Consider the following 18,024-nt stretch of genomic DNA (forward strand, 5'->3'; position numbering starts at 1 on the left):
AAGAATGGCACTGGATTAAGACATCGCTGAACTCAGGGGCAGACCACTGGACAGTAAGATGATAAAAGGAACAGAGTACAGTATTTTGATCGTCTGCCACCTACAACACTACCTGAGTTATATTTTAATGTATACTGGGCATGTGTCCTAATGACACAATACAATAGTACTGTATAGTGGGGACCACAAAGGAGTAGGTGTGGCCCACAAATTAACATCATCCAAAAACCAGCCTCAAATTTCCCAGACGACGACAAGACAGTATTGGTTAGGTAAAACTAAGCCCAAACAAGCCTTCAGATCGACTAGAAATGCTTTTAACAAGTTGCTACAGAAATTTTTTTTAAAAATTATTTAATGGAATATTCTACTGACTGAGTAACTGACTGACTGATGCCTTCAGACAAGCATAACTCGATAACGGCTAAGGCTACATTTTTTCACTGTTCGATGTCACTTCGGCCCGAGGTGCCTTTTGGCATACCACAGTACGTACAATGCATTCTTCATGGACTTACCAGTGTCCTCCTTTTTGTCCATTCATCTTTGCTGACAATGAAAGGTGTTGATTTGGCAGTAGCACGTGATGGCTTCCCTTCAAAATGGAAATTGTCCATATTTTTCATAGTGGCTATTTTGATTGTAGAGCTGCTTTTCAAACAGTTCTTGATTCAAACTGGGTTGAACATAGCCGACAGCGAAGTGCATTGAATACTTCACTTTTCAGACAATAATTAATATAATTGAGGCATGTGGCACCATTTCTTTCGGTATGCGTGGATTGCAGAGGTGCTTTTCGAACAGTTCTAAATGCTGTGTAACGGGTTGAATGTACCTGATAACAAAGCGTAATGGATACTTCACTTTTCAGACGATAATTGATATAGCTGGGGCGCGTGACACCATTTCAGATGCGGTATACATGGGTTCACCAGTCATAATAAAATTATTTACAAAAAAAGTACACGAAACAAGTTGACGTTGTGCTACTTCTAGAAACCAGGCGCCATGCAGCTAGCTAACTCATCTGGAATTAACCATAGATAGCATATGCTACTATGAATTAACCAACTATGTATTACTATTTTACAATAGGCAGTGTTGGGCAAGTTACTTTGTAAAAGTAACTAGTTACATATTACTTGCAACTGAACTATTTAGTTACAGTTACATATTATCCATAAAATAAAGTAACTGTAATAATGTTACATATTTATTACTTTGTGTCCACAGCCTTAAGCTGTCACGTATGAAACTACCACCTTATCACGTGACATGATTGCGTTGTTGGACAATATGCAAATTTTGGTTATAAGTAAGAAGCTGGTGAATAAGCTTCATTCAGTAGGCCTCGTTACTTCGTTGTGGCTAGCCGTTACTCAGAGGACAACTAACGAGATTAGTAACTTCGTTACTTGTAGTAATAATATTACGTAATATTAGACTCGTTACAGTAACTATATTACTTAGGTAACGCGTTACATTTGTAAGTAAAGTAGCTTGCGTTATATTACCTGTTTTTATAGTGTATTTCGTTATATTACTTTGTTACCACAAAAGTAATAATATTACGTAACGCGTTACATAAGTAACGCGTTACTCCCAACACTGACAATAGGGTAGTTTTCAGTTGTGCAATAATATTATTAGCTAATTTTCGTATTTTATAATTCATGAAATTTTTGTAATTCGTTCAATTATGTAGCTATGCACTGCTAAGGAAGCGCTTGTTAAACCAAACGTTTTCATCAACATATTATGCACAGAAGTATCTTTCTTCTAAACTGTTTTATAGTTGACTATGGTGTTTTTTCCCACAAATTCTAAACTACATGTAGCAAAAGAGAGATTGAGATACTCTAATAGAACAGTCACCCTAATAGAGTATTCAACTGCTGAGATACTCTAATAGAACAGTCACCATGCAGCTACAGATAAATCGCTCTAGCAATTCAGACCATTAAAAGTCACCCTGTAGGGAGATCAGCTTGAAATTAATTTACCCTGTAGAGAGTTCAGCCACAAACAAATCACCTTGTACAGAGTCCAGCTACAAGCAATTAAGTCACCCTGTGGAGAGCTCAGCTAGAAACAAGTCACCCATAGAGAGATCAGCTAAAAACAAATCACCCTGTACAGAATTCAGCTGGAAAAAGACTCACCCTTTACCATTTAATGGACAATTCATGATGCGTTTAGAGTTTTTCATCAGTGGACAATAATCGTGATAATCGTGATATTTGTTCATGACAATAATCGTATAGCAAAATATCAATATCGCCCATCACTAGTTTCTAGCTGAACTCTCTACAGGGATACTGTATCTGTTTGTACTTGAATTTTTACAGGGTGATGTTCAAACAAATCACCCTGTAAAAATTCAACTACAAACAGATACAGTATCCCTGTAGAGAGTTCAGCTAGAAACTAGTGATGGGCGATATTGATATTTTGCTATACGATTATTGTCATGAACAAATATCACGATTATCACGATTATTGTCCACTGATGAAAATCTCTAAACGCATCATGAATTGTCCATTAAATGGTAAAATAACATTGAAAATTTACAAATATTTCTCTGACTTACGATTATTACACAATTATTGCCAATTACGATTATTACTAAATGTACACGATGTCGATTATTGCCAATAAAATAATCACGATTATCACAATAATTGAATAATTGCTCATCCCTACTAAAACAAGTCACCCTATAGAGAGAATCCTGTAGAGATTTCAGCAGCAAACAAATCACCCTATAGAGAGTTCAGCTACAAACAAATCACCCTGTAGAGAGTTCAACTACAAACAGATAACCCAGCAGAGAGTTCAGCTAGAAAAAAGTCACCCTGTAGAGAGAATCCTGTAGAGAGTTCATCTACAAGCAAATCACCCTGTAGAGACTTCAGTTACATTTCAAGTCACCCAGTAGAGAAATCAGCTACAAACAAGTTATCTATAGGGAATAATTAACATGTAATAAATATATATTTATTACATATAATTTGTACATTTACTGATAAAATCAGAAATAGTTAAAGTATTTAAAATCTGCTTCATATTTTTCTTCTTCCTGTGGTAAAGTAAAAAAGATAGGTTAAAAAAAAAACCATAGGCCGGCTTTGGGGTATACAAATACAAAAAGAAGTGATATCTAATCCAAAACAACCAAGCTATAAAAAAAAACATGTGGCCTCCAAAAAGGCTATGGTGAAAAAAGATGTGAAATCCACAAAAAATTTAATAACAACAATTCAGGTGAATTTGGTGCCGAATCCTAGTGAAACTTGGAGGAGGCAACACAAATTCACCTGAATTGTCATAATTAAAATTTTTGCCATTAACATCACAGCCGTTTCTTGGCCGCTAGCTTAGATTTCACATCTTTTATCACCATAGCCTTTTTAGGGACTGCACTCTTTTTTTTTTCTAGCTTGGCTGTTTTGGATTAGAGATAGATTACTGAATAAACAAAAGAAATAAGAGTCAAACAAGATAGCATGTTAAACACACACAGATCTCTATTTGTGACCGGATCTGCAAAAACTCAACACAATTGTGCATTTTTCAAAATTCGTGTTTATTAAATATATAATCTACTTAGCCAGGTGTACCCTCTGTCCAGGGGCAGATAAAAAAAGAAGGTCACAGCCAGCTGACAATAGCTGTCCACTTCACCAACTACACATTTATCTCTGATAAAGTACATAAAAATCCTTAAATAGCTCACTACACACTGCTCTAATACTGTGACTACTTTATTATAGTGACTGCTCTATTAGAATATCTCAATCTTGGTATACTAAAAAATAAATATCGGAGGGGGAGTCAAGAGCACCCCTTGACCTCCCCCCCCCTGTATCCACCCCTACCTCTGTCAAAGTTTCAGCCTTATATGTCGATAACTTTCAGAGTTATAGCCCTAAAAAGTAGCAACAACAGAAAAATCGATTTGTACAGCAAGTATAGGGAAAATAAATTTACATTGGTACTCACTAAAATGGTTGTGACTTAAGAAAGGATTGACGTATGGAGCTGAAATTTTCACCATCTTGTTTGCTTTGAATAGGGAAATTGATTGCTGGGTAAGTTTTTCCATCTATTGCCTTTCTTCACTGCATACAGAGACAAAATCTTTAAAGAAAATTCAATTGCATACAAATGCTTCGACATGTCGTAAACAAACATTCATAACTTGCGTATCCTTGGGTCTACTGCAACGAAACAAAGATTTTCCAACTCCTCTTGAGTAGGCAAATAAGCTGATATTCTGGTTTTTATGTTAGTCCCTTCCTTCACTAAGAGGTGTTAAAAAATTTACGGAATTTTTTCAATAATACACAGACATTTTGCCCACTGTATTCAATGCTTTATACTGTAAATTTAGGCTTGCACGATTGTGTCGTGTTTTTGCAGACCCGGTCACATTTGGGCTCAAGCAAACATTTATACAGATGCATTCTCTGCATATCTGCTCCTAATTTGAAACTATTTTTTTCCTTAGTTTCTACCATATCCAATAGAGATCTCTGTGTTAACATGCTAGCTTGTTTGACTCTTGTTTCTTTTGTTTTTTCTGCAATCTCTTTTTCCCTTTTTCTAATTTAAAAAAAAAAATTCCTTTTACACTAGTTATTATTACCATACAGCCAGGGGATGAAATTTTCGCATACAAAAGTTTCTTTCCCCGGCTGTACAGTAATACATATAATCTACTATATAAAGCTGAAATGCTGTCTGTCTGTCTATGGTCCAGCTAATTCCTAAACAGTAGCACCTCTTGATCCCTGATTTGCTGCATATTAATCTCCACCAAACTGGCACCAAGAAGTTTATTAATAGAAGTTTCTAGCATGTCCCGTTTGCTGTACATCTCTGAAAAACCCCATTACCGCAATTTCCTAAACAGGTATTTCGAGCACAGCTACTTTCCACAACATGGAATGGTGATTGCAGCCCTACGCTGTTGAATTACGTTATAATACACACCCTTTGGTGGTAGTTACATGGCATATTCTACCGCTACGGTATCACTATGGAATAAAAGTCTCGAACATTTTCTTACAAGTGCCACGTCCAGATTTCATCAGTAATTAACTTCAAACTCTACAAGCCTACTCTTTACCCAAAATTGGTTATCCAATGGTGGAATTCATGCCTACAAGTACAACTAATGAACTAACCTTACAATTCAGCAAGAAAGCAAACAGACAGGAAAGTCGAAGTATAAAATAACATGAATGACATGTTGAACTATTCTAAACAATGTGCTGTGAAGGAAAGCAAGTTTCTGTACTTCTAGAATGGTAAATAGGTGGATAACAGCAAATAGAAGAATAACAATGAGGCATCTCTGCCTGGAGTGATGTCCGTTTTACAAAATCCATGCCTAACAACACAAACTCACGACTGCATGATATCTTTGGCCTCCTGGAATATGAACTCTGGAGTAGAGTACGAACAATGGGATAGGAATACAGCTTTGAGTGAGCAAAAAGAAGCTAACAGGAGTGGTCGAGGCTATGAGTGAGCTGAGAGACTGGAGTTACCGTACGTAAATCAGCTTCCAAGTGAGTAGGCCATGATGGAATTTATAGTTTGCACTTGGCCGGCAAAACAGATGGATAACAGTGGTTAACTACGGGTATTTGCAGGCCAGCTTTTAGTCTAGCTTTAATGCCCTTAATCACATGATCAGCTGGCAACTTCAGTGTGTATTCAACTTCAGTGTGTATTCAACTGATCAGTCATATGGATGTCCATATGTCACATACGTACACTTGCTGTTCATTTTTTAATTTTTTTTACATGTGTGTGTTTCAATGTCAGAAAGATAATACAAAACTTGAATGTCTGCTGGACCAATAATATTACTAGTGTTACAGTTGGTGAGCTAAAAGGATCACAGACATGTACACTAGAATGTATTTTGATTCTACAGCAGTACATGTGTGGTTATGTACAAACAATATAATATTTTGAAGGGCAGGCACAATATTATATCAATCACTCAGCTCAACCTGCATGAAGGGCAGGTACCACAGCTATAAACATAAAATACAATTTTCATGTTTTTTATTCACAAAAGTCTGGAAAACATTTTATCATTGTTTTAGTGAGGTAATAGCTACACGTATCATTTCACAACTATATTTTCACAAAGCTATCATTACTCACTGAAAATCTCAATTATTGCATGTTGTAGATGCCAGTTTTTAAACTTAAATGATTATTTAGCATTGTGGAAAAAAAAAGGGTTTTGTTACTTCCAAAATAAAGTAACAAACATTGTGTATTACTCCACTCATATACCAAACAGTACGTATATCAATAGATTTTATTAATTAAAAAATAAAGTAGAGGTCTAAATGATAAAATTTACAGGGTATCAAGACAATAGATGAATGATGGTATTACAACGCTCTGTGGGAAAATCCCACATTGGCATGTTATAACAATTATTTTGTTTAATGTAAACACAGGTACAGGTATTTTCCTACACAACTATGTTGTAATACCATCATTCATCTCTTGTCTCACCAGCTTTTATCGTATAGGTCCCTACTTCATTTTAAATTAATATTTTTTTAGTTTGTTTAGAAAATTGGCTGTTGTATTACGGTAGCAGCTTTATTAGAGTAGGCCTCATGAGCCAACTGGACTATACGCAATGTTTAAGAGGTGTGGTAATGACATGCCTATCAATAAAAAGAGTATATTTAATGGTCAATTGCTATAAGCAAGAGTTCATAATATTTGTATTGGGGAGAGTGTCTAACTGCCACTATGGCCTATACAAACACTGCTGCAAGTTCACTTTTGATCATACAAGGGTGCCTGTATGTACACCTCTAGTCTGATTCTACCGATGACAGAGAACTGTTGATAGGTGATGCTTGGCATTGACAAGGTGATGATTGGCATTGACAAGGTCAAGCCTTTCTTCTAAGAGAAGCCTGAGGTGCTGCTTGCAGCAGTGTGTTTGCTGAATGTACTCCAGTTAGACACTCTCCCCCATACAAAGACTGTATTATGAACTCCTGTTATAAGTACAGCTAGATCATTAAGAAGTGTGTCCCTCGATCATTATTAGTCCACCTGTACTACATCGTAAAGGGGTATCGCTCGATTGGTATTCCTATCATGCAGGTACAGTGTCTACCAACTGTCTAAGTACTGGTAATGCATCAGCACGAACGCTTTAAATAAATTTGTGGCAGCTAAGTGTATATACAGAAAATTAGGCCTTGATACAGTTTCCTAGCATGAAGAAGTAGGTAAAAAGAAACACAAGGAGCAGAGGGCAAGCACTTGGAACCCCAAAAGGCACATGCCACTGGTGAGTTTGTTATTCTGGTGGTCATACGATATGTAGTTTAGCCTCTAGCCTTGTGACCACAGTCTGGCTGGCAAGCGGCCAAAAATTGGATTCGGGTGGTTTTTTTAAAGTTCAGTACTAGGGCTTAATGTAGGTTTAATTTCTATATCAACTTTAGATACACTAAAGCTCCTTTTTGCCTCTTAAGATGTTTTAGGGGGCAGTGTTTTGGCATGTGCCATTCAATATTGGGGTGATCCCTACTTACTACCATACTGTTTGATTTTCCCAAATACCGTACCATTGCAACCTACAGTAGTATTTACATTATGAATGTTTCATGTGGCAGGCTCATGGCCGGAGCACAAGCATCTGAAGTTACTTCATTGATAGATGACCATCAGCAGGAGAACAAAGAATAACGTACAGTGTACATGTTTTTAGATGCATAACACATGTTTTACTGTTACTACCTAGGGCACAGTTTTGTGCAGGCACCAAGTTTCATTCAAAAAATATTCCAGGGGAAGCACCCATCATAATACATTTCACTTCAAATCCAAACCCCTTTCCAGAAAATATTGGCTATTTCCCTGGTAAGGTTATGCAGGACAAGGCAGACATGGGGCCAAGTACATGAGTACTTATACTTAAGTACACTTAAGTACAGATTTGAAAGTACTTGTACTTTACTTAAATACTTCCTTGATTTCCCCAGTGTACTTGTACTTATACTCAAGTACTTTGCTAAGTACTTGTATGTACTTGAGTACTTAAGTACTTGTAAGTACTGCAAACATTGTACATAGTTTGTACACAGTCTGGCAAATAAGAACAATGCTGCTGCTAAAGTTAGTGCATTTTAAGTGTTTAAGAGAGTGAATAGTTGACAAAAACCTGAAAGTACCAACCCCACTAGGTACACTTACATACTACAATACACTGAATAAGTGTACATTTTGCTACAGCAAAATGTACTTGTACTTTACTTGAGTACTTCCAGCGTGTACTTGTACTTTACTTAAGTACTATCTTGATTGTCACCAGAGTACTTGTACTTATACTTGGAAAATTCAAAAGTACTTGTACTTTACTTAAGTACTTTCAAATGTACTTGGTCCCATGTCTGGGACAAGGTAGTAAAGGCACAATCAACATACTATGATCCCAAATCAAGCCAATTCAATATGGCACAATAGTGGCAGATAATGTGTATAGTGCCTGCCATCATAACTAGAGGCCATGGTAGCTAAGTGCCGGTATATCAGTGGTGTTTGAACAGTATATATTCATATAAACATACTGTACAGGAGAGAGAGCTATACATTATAATGATATTGTAAGTAATACAGATTGTTGAAAACAGGTATTCTTTGTTTTTTTCAGTGATTTCTATTACCCACTCTTTTGCAATTACAGAGTGGATCAAAAGTCTGGATCCACCCCTGCAGCATGTATGTTGCTGTTTGTGTCAAAATTAGAGATAAAATTTTGTTTAGCAAGATATGTTCAATTTACAAATAATAACAGAAATATGGACCTTGCAGACATCATACACTGTGCATGTGACCTGATTCTGGAAAACTTGCCTTTTTGGGCACACTGTACACATTCATCCTATTATGTATCTATACAATCCTTACCTCTTCACCTATTATGGTAATGTTGGGAAATTTTCTACTTAATGATGTAGTAATACATCTCTGTGCTTGACGATCTGCTTCAGTTTGTGGATCATCAAAACCCTGTATGGGTTAGTACTTTAATGCTTAACTGCACATGTAGACAATTAACTAATTTCTATACAACTAGTTAGAAAAATAGCTAATAATACATGTATTTCATGGAAGCACATGCTACAGAAAATCGGATGCTCTGGTGTCTTGCAACTACTGCTGGAAAATTATGTTTCTATGCAGTGGTAAAAGGAAGTATGCACATATATTATACAGCTATACATGTAACATTAATATTTATTACAACAATGCCAGCAAGCATCACTCTGTCCGGTTTGATTATCAAGTGCCGTGTAGCTATGTGTGATTTACTGGTATTTTAAGTAAGTAAGGGTCAAGGCTGTATCCCTGTATAGCAGGGAGTTAGAATAAGGGTTTAAAAGGGTGGAATAGATGGCAGCTGGTAAAAAAAAACAAGGATGAAGTAAAAATCCAAAAGATATTGCAGCTTGGTTGAAAAAAGGCACGTTCATTTAAAGCTGGCAATCTCTGAAGTACACCTAACCAGAGGAGGTTGGACATGATATCAGTGCTACCAACCATTAATTGCATAGTTCTGATGTCACAATAGCAATTACATGATAAAAGTGTTTAACAACAGTCAGACTACTTTACCTTGTGTGTATCAACCCCTCTTCAGGTGAACGAAAGATTCTTTATAAAAAAACGGGTGCCCAAGCAGTCTCTCATTTGTTATGAGGCCAGGCTAGCAGCACCCTCCTCAATTGCCTGTGAGGAATTGGAAGCATTCATATCACTGCATATTGATTTCTTGGACAATGTAATCTTGGGGATCATATGTGTAGGAAGTTCGTGGATGGAATAGATGTGTAGTACCACGGAACAACTTACACACTGGAGTTAAGCCTAACAATCATGAGCAATTTATGCGCCTGTGGTTGAATGGGGTAGAAAATTGAAGTGCACTTTAGACTGGTACCTGTTTAAACTTTGCTAAAGGTTTGGTTATACTTTCCATACAAATGCATGTGCTCACGTGTGCGTGTCCAACCTCCTCTGATACCTAACTGCAATAAACAAAGTTTTTGACTTGTGTTCTAGCTGCATTCCCCTTTAACTCTGATGGCTAGCAACCTTTTATTCTCTACAAATAAATTAGAATGCAGCAAGACTGAATATGGTCCACTTATTAATACTGAATCCCACAATGTAATGCTGTGTGTCACTCAATACTGCCTGAGCAATTTTTTAACCAAATAGTACAATAAGTATCATTTAAGCAAGGATTGCCCCAAAAATTTCATGCGCCACCCTAAATTTCACCTTTGAAAATCATCCTAGAGACATCTTACGCAACAAAAATCACTTTTACGGAATAGTACTAGTCCATAAAGGTGATTACAATACAGCTATAAATATACTACAAATACAATACAGCAATAAATATAACAAAACACCTTACAGGTGGCTGGATATAGAATTTTTTTAAATAACAGCCAAAACTCGAATTCTAGTCTCACTGCCTCACCACAGTCACAAGGCTATACGCCAAATGAAGCAGCTCACAACCACCATTTTATGCCACAACAACAAATTCACCAGTGGGATGTGCCTTTGGGGATTCAGACGAGTGTAGGCCCTCTGCACCTTGTCTTTTCTTTATTTCAATCAGGCTGCTTGTCTTCTTCATCCAACAAATCATATCGAGACGTTAATTTTCCGTATCAACACTTTCTTTACCATTCGTGATAGGTTCATGACCACACCCATCAAATAAAGATCTAGGTTGACTAATAGCAACAGAGTAACGGAGACCACACCTCTCAGCTATTTACTTAACAGTACACAAGATGACCTCACCCTTTATTGGTCAAGCTAGCTACACGCCCCTTGGCTGACTCTAATACAACAGTCACTCTAATACAACACTCATGTAGTATTTTAATAGAACAGTCACAAATTACACTGTAGCTAGCTGTGCTACAACAAAAAACTAAACAAACGTTAAGAAGTAAGGATCTATGCAGTGAAACAAAAGATGAATGATGGTATTACACACAATCTTGAAATATGGCCCATTTGTAGCACTGCTTGACCCACTAAAAATACTTCAAAATATTTTTGTTCAAATACCTGACAATATTTAGTCAATCTAAATTTTTCACCATACACTTCCTATGGAGATCAAAGCCATAAAGTGTATAGTATCTATTACAACCATCTCCTGAACTTGTAATGGAACCAAACCACACATGTCTGTTGTTGACATCTTTACTGTCACCTTTAATCATCTGGTTTGCTGAACGGTTAATTCTCTTGAGAAAACAAATCCACTTTTCATTTTATCAGGATCCAGCTCAACTTATACATGCTACATAGTTTGTGTACTTTTCATTGGGTTGATAATGAAGATTGGTGTAGCTAGACAGAGCTTCTAGAGTTCATAATACTAGTAACTACTACTGCATATTATGAACTCTTGCTTATATACTACAGTCAATCTATACAGTGCACACATGAAATACAGAGTCTCCTAGAATCAAGACACACGGTAGTGTGTCGTGCGGCCCAAGAAGCTGGCGTGCCACCCGTAACTACTACTGCATATTATGAACTCTTGCTTATATACTACAGTCAATCTATACAGTGCACACATGAAATACAGAGTCTCCTAGAATCAAGACACACGGTATGTCGTGCGGACCAAGAAGCCGGCGTGCCACCCATGAGTATATTAACAGGAAGAAAGAAAACACAATTTTCACACCTATGTAGCTCTGTGATCCCTTCAGAGGCGTAGCTAAGGGGGGGCATTTGCCCCCCCCCCCCCCATCACTAAATGATTTTTTTTTTTAAACCTTCGTCACAAGTTTACCTGTATTAAACTGACACGCAAATGACTGTAAATTATGTACACTACTACGCGGTATCACCAGGGGCTGCTAGTGAATGCGCACACACAACATTCAACTCGCTCGCGAATCCATCGAACGAAAATATTAGACACATACTTCTATATTTAGCCTAGATTACTCGCGTGATAGAACATTTTTGAATCTAAAAAGAGTGACCCGCTTCTCCACGGTAGGAGTCACAACTCACAAGTGACAAAGGAGACCAGATGACGCTATGAACCTACTGTCTACGAGGTGATAAAGTGTTAGCTAAATAAATGTACCAAGTTTATTTTATCGAGTCGATCACACTGGACCTTTGTACGTACGGCAGTGCAGTCTGTTTTTACTTAGTCAGTCAGGTGGATCAGTCAAGCTTACAAGTTCTGCTAGCAAGACAGGTGGGATTTTGTGCAATACATGGCATTTGAATTTCGCTGAGTGAAGTGAGTGAATACGTCATCCTGTCAGCAGTGTGCTAGGACTGCAGCACAGGCTGTGGCTAACGTAAAGTAACCTGTATTTGCACTAAAGTATTAGCTCTACCGGACTGTGGATGAATTTGTTGGAGTACAGTTGTGGCACGTGCGATGATGCTCGACAAATATAGCTACCTCGATTGGAAGCAGTCTGTACTGAAATGGTTACGTAGCTAGTTATTTAAGCTGTAATAATACAACACCGTATGTTGGCTAGCCCACCATTGGGTCATTAGCCTTTTTTGCAATTATGAATGATTTTGAGTGTTTCGTGGGGGCATGCCTGCCCCTCCATCACCTTCTGGCTAGCTACGCCACTGGATCCCTTATCCGATTGGAACCAAATTTGCTACAGACGTGCCAGCCAGCTAGGGGAGTCTACACACCAAATTTGAAGAAAATCACTACAGCCATCTCCGAGATACGAGCGAACAAAATTTCGTTTTAATTTCTTCGTTTTCTTCTTCTATTTCTTCATTTCGCACACTTCGCAAAATCCGCCATAAAACACGAATGCGTGCTCGGATAGGGCTGAACTTTGGCACACTTAAAGGGCTCATTAAGGCGGATCTCTGTACCAACTTTGGTAGGAATCCGATGAACATTCACGGAGTTATGACCGATTATTTGCGTAAAATAAGGTCGAAGGTCTGCCACGCCTACAGGGTAAACTCCTTTGAGGAATCAGTTGAAACTTGATATGTAGATGGAGCAACCATCGTAGGAGTGCCTTTTTGTGGTTTGAAAGGAATCGGAATAAAGACCATGGAGATATGACACAAAATCCGATCTGTGTCAAAATTACGCGATCAAATTTTATGAATAAAAAACTATTAGTTTTCGTGTCTACCAGGCAAACCGCTTAGAGCAACGAGCTGAAAATCAGTATGTAGCTGGAATAATCATCATAGAAAGTCCTTACAGTAGTACAGAAGAATCTGATTACAAACCACTGAGTTATGATTCGAAAGACAACTACGTGTAACAAATGCGAGATCAAGATACTCTAATAGAACAGTCACCCTAATAAAGCATTCAGCTGCATTTATAATTTACTCAATTATATTACATTGCAAGTTATTCTGTAGGGAATTCAGCTACAAACAAGTCACCCTGTAGTCAGATCAGCCAGAAAAAGGTACCTAATAGAGAGTTCAGCTACAAAGAAACTATCATGTAGAGAGTTCAGCTCAAACAAATCGCCCTGTAGAGAGATCAACTAGAAGAAGTTACCTTGTAGAGAGTTCAGTTACAAAGAAACAATCATGCAAAGAGTTCAGCTGCAAACAAATCACCCTGTAGAGAACTCAGCTACAAACAAATATGCCCTGTAGAAAGATAAGCTAGAAGAAGTTACCTTGTAGGGAATTCAGCTACGAACAGATCACCCTGTAGAGAGTTCAGCTACAAACAAATCACCCTGTAAAGAGTTCAGTTACAAAGAAACCACCATGTAGAGAGTTCAGCTGCAAAAAAATCAATCACTCTGTAGAGAGTTCAGCTAGAAGAAGTCACCTTGTAGAGAGTTCAGCTGCAAATAAATCACCCTGTAGAAAGATCAGCTAGAAGAAGTTACCTAGTAGAGAGTTCAGTTGCAAACAAATCATCTGTAGAGAGTTCAGCTAGAAACAAGTCACCCTGTAGAGAGTTCAGCTAGAAACAAGTCACCCTGTAGAGAGATCAGCTAGAAACAAGTCACCCTGTAGAGAGTTCAGCTAGAAGAAGTCACATTGTAGAGAGTTCAGCTACAAAAAAATTACCATGTAGAGAGTTCAGCTGCAAAAAATCACCCTGTAGAGAACTCAGCTACAAACAAATATGCCCTGTAGAAAGATCAGCTAGAAGAAGTTACCTTGTAGGGAGTTCAGCTATGAACAGATCACCCCGTAGAGAGTTCAGCTACAAACAAATCACCCCGTAGAGAGTTCAGTTACAAAGAAACCACCATGTAGAGAGTTCAGCTACAAACAAATCACCCCGTAGAGAGTTCAGTTACAAAGAAACCACCATGTAGAGAGTTCAGCTGCAAACAAATCAACCTGTAGAGAAGTCAGCTACAAACAAATATTCCCTGTAGAAAGATCAGCTAGAAGAAGTTACCTTGTAGGGAGTTTAGCTACGAACAGATCACCCTGTAGAGAGTTCAGCTACAAACAAATCACCCTGTAGAGAGTTCAGTTACAAAGAAACCACCATGTAGAGAGTTCAGCTGCAAAAAAATCAATCACTCTGTAGAGAGTTCAGCTAGAAGAAGTCACCTTATAGAGAGTTGAGCTGCAAATAAATCACCTTGTAGAGAATTCAGCTACAAACAAATCACCCTGTAGAAAGATCAGCTAGAAGAAGTTACCTTGTAGAGAGTTCAGCTACAAAGAAACCACCATGTAGAGAGTTCAGCTGCAAATAAATCACCTGTAGAGAGTTCAGCTAGAAACAAGTCACCCTGTAGAGAGATCAGCTAGAAACAAGTCACCCTGTAGAGAGTTCAGCTAGAAGAAGTCACATTGTAGAGAGTTCAGCTACAAACAAATCACCCTGTAGAAAGATCAGCTAGAAGAAGTTACCTTGTAGAGAGTTCAGCTACAAAGAAACTACCATGTAGAGAGTTCAGCTGCAAACAAACACCCTGTAGAGAGCTCAGCTACAAACAAATCGCCTGTAGAAAGATTAGCTAGAAGGAGTTACCTTGTAGGGAGTTCAGCTACAAAAAAAATCACCCTGTAGAGAGTTCAGCTACAAAGAAATCATCATGTAGAGAGTTCAGCTGCAAACAAATCATCCTGTAGAAAGTTCAGCTATGAAAAAATCACCCTGTAGAGAGTTCAACTAGAAGAAGTCACCTTTTAGAGAGTTCAGCTACAAAGCAACCACCATGTAGAGAGTTCAATTGCAAAAAAAAAATCAATCACTTTGTAGAGAGTTCAGCTAGAAGAAGTCACCTTGTAGAGAGTTCAGCTGCAAATAAATCACCCTGTAGAGAATCCAGCTACAAACAAATCACCCTGTAAAAAGATCAGCTAGAAGAAGTTACCTTGTAGAGAGTTCAGCAAAAAAGAAACCACCATGTAGAGAGTTCAGCTGCAAACAAATCACCTGTAGAGAGTTCAGCTAGAAACAAGTCACCCTGTAGAGAGATCAGCTAGAAACAAGTCACCCTGTAGAGAGATCAGCTAGAAACAAGTCACCCTGTAGAGAGTTCAGCTAGAAGAAGTCACATTGTAGAGAGTTCAGCTACAATGAAACTCCCATGTAGAGAGTTCAGCTGCAAACAAATCACCCTGTAGAGAACTCAGCTACAAACAAATATGCCCTGTAAAAATATCAGCTAGAAGAAGTTACCTTGTAGAGAGTTCAGTTACAAAGAAACCACCATGTAGAGAGTTCAGCTGCAAACAAATCACCTGTAGAGAGTTTAGCTAGAAGAAGTCACATTGTAGAGAGTTCAGCTACAAAGAAACTGCTACCATGCAGAGAGTTCAGCTGCAAACAAATCACCCTGTAGAAAGTTCAGCTATGAACAGATCACCCTGTAGAGAGATCAGCTAGAAACAAGTCACCCTGTAGAGAGTTCAGCTAGAAGAAGTTACCTTGTAGAGATTTCAGCTACAAAGAAACCACCAGGTAGAGAGTTCAGCTGCAAACAAATCACCCAGTAGAAAGTTCAGCTATGAACAGATCACCCTGTTGAGAGTTCAGTTAGAAACAAGTCATCCTGTAGAGAGATCACCTAGAAGTATCACCTTGTAGAGAGTCCAGTTACAAACAAGTCATCCTGTAGAGAGATCAGCTAGAAGAAGTTACCTTGTAGAGAGTTCAGCTACAAACAAATTACCTGTAGGGATTTCAGCTACAAACAAATCACCCTGTAGAGAGTTCAGCTACAAAGAAATCATCATGTAGAGAGTTCAGCTGCAAACAAATCATCCTGTAGAGAGTTCAGCTATGAAAAGATCACCCTGTAGAGAGTTCAGCTATAAGAAGTCACCTTTTAGAGAGTTCAGCTACAAAGAAACCACCATGTAGAGTGTTCAGCTGCAAACAAATCACCCTGTAGAGAATTCAGCTACAAACAAATCTCCCTGTAAAGAGACCAGCTAGAAACAAGTCACCCTGTAGAGAGATCAGCTAGAAGAAGTTACCTTGTAGAGAGTTCAGCTACAAACAAATCACCTGTAGGGATTTCAGCTACAAACAAATCACCCTGTAGAAAGTTCAGCTACAAACAAATCACCCTGTAGAAAGTTCAGCTACAAAGAAATCATCATGTAGAGAGTTCAGCTGCAAACAAATCATCCTGTAGAGAGTTCAGCTATGAAAAGATCACCCTGTAGAGAGTTCAGCTATAAGAAGTCACCTTTTAGAGAGTTCAGCTACAAAGAAACCACCATGTAGAGAGTTCAGCTGCAAACAAATTACCCTGTAGAGAATTCAGCTACAAACAAATCTCCCTTTAAAGAGACCAGCTAGAAACAAGTCACCCTGTAGAGAGATCAGCTAGAAGAAGTTACCTTGTAGAGAGTTCAGCTACAAACAAATCACCTGTAGGGATTTCAGCTACAAACAAATCACCCTGTAGAGAGTTCAGCTACAAAGAAATCATCATGTAGAGAGTTCAGCTGCAAACAAATCATCCTGTAGAGAGTTCAGCTATGAAAAAATCACCCTGTAGAGAGTTCAGCTATAAGAAGTCACCTTTTAGAGAGTTCAGCTACAAAGCAACCACCATGTAGAGAGTTCAGCTGCAAACAAATCACCCTGTAGAGAATTCAGCTACAAACAAATCTCCCTGTAAAGAGACCAGCTAGAAACAAGTCACCCTGTAGACAGGTCAGCTAGAAGAAGTTACCTTGTAGAGAGTTCAGCTGCAAACAAATCACTCTGTAGAGAATTCAACTACAAACAGATAACCCTGCAGAGAGTTCAGCTAGAGTCAAGTCACCCTGTAGAGAGAATCCTGTAAAGAGTTCATGTACGTACAAGCAGATCACCCTGTAGAGAGTTCAGCTACATTTCAAGTCACCCAGTAGAGAGGTCAGCTGCAAATTATCCTGTGGGGATTAATTGATATGTAATAAATATATGCAAGAGTTCATAATATAATGAACTCTTGATATATGCATTATATATATAATTTGTACATTTACTGATAAAATCAGAATGAGTTAAAGTATTTATAAAATCTGCTTCATCTTTTTCTTTTTTCCTGTGGTAAAGAAAAATATATATGTTAAAAAGCCCCAAAGCTGGCTATAGGCCGGCTTTGGAGTATAGAAATACAAAAAGAAGTGAAATCTAATCAAAAACAGCTAAGCTGTAAAAAAAGGAGTGCGGCCCTTGAAAAAGCTATGGTGAAAAAAGATGTGAAATCCAAGGTGGCGGCCAAGAAATGGCTGTGATGGTAGGTTAATGGTAAAAGTTTTAATAACAACAATTCAGGTGAATTTTGTGCCAATTGACCAAGCGGCACCAAATTCACCTGAATTGTCGTTATTAAAATTTTTACCATTAACCTACCATCATAGCCATTTCTTGGCCGCCACCTTGGATTTCACATCTTTTTTCACCATAGCTTTTTCAAGGGCCGCACTCCTTTTTTTTACAGCTTAGCTGTTTTTGATTAGATTTATAT

At 38.0% G+C, this 18,024-nt stretch overlaps 1 protein-coding gene and 1 long non-coding RNA gene across 5 annotated transcripts in view; one reads left to right on the plus strand and one right to left on the minus strand.

Moving 5' to 3' along the window:
- LOC136267939 (uncharacterized) overlaps positions 1–9,289 on the plus strand; it is a 57,907-nt gene extending 48,618 nt beyond the window's left edge. The window contains exons 7-8 of one of the 2 annotated variants that reach the window (XR_010706836.1): positions 7,675–7,941; positions 8,462–9,289. This is a non-coding gene — a long non-coding RNA (uncharacterized lncRNA). The remainder of the gene's footprint in view (positions 1–7,674; positions 7,942–8,461) is intronic. The other variant, XR_010706837.1, reaches the window with a different exon arrangement.
- The window catches only part of LOC136267937 (3'(2'),5'-bisphosphate nucleotidase 1-like), a 51,234-nt gene that overhangs the window by 5,083 nt on the left and 28,127 nt on the right, over positions 1–18,024 (minus strand). For all 3 annotated transcript variants that reach the window (XM_066063146.1, XM_066063148.1, XM_066063147.1), the window contains one exon: positions 8,969–9,070. In XM_066063146.1, the coding sequence (XP_065919218.1) occupies positions 8,969–9,070 (102 nt within the window). The remainder of the gene's footprint in view (positions 1–8,968; positions 9,071–18,024) is intronic.

The sequence above is a fragment of the Dysidea avara genome, chromosome 10, assembly GCF_963678975.1.
Source record: "Dysidea avara chromosome 10, odDysAvar1.4, whole genome shotgun sequence".
In the NCBI taxonomy this organism is placed as follows: domain Eukaryota; kingdom Metazoa; phylum Porifera; class Demospongiae; order Dictyoceratida; family Dysideidae; genus Dysidea; species Dysidea avara.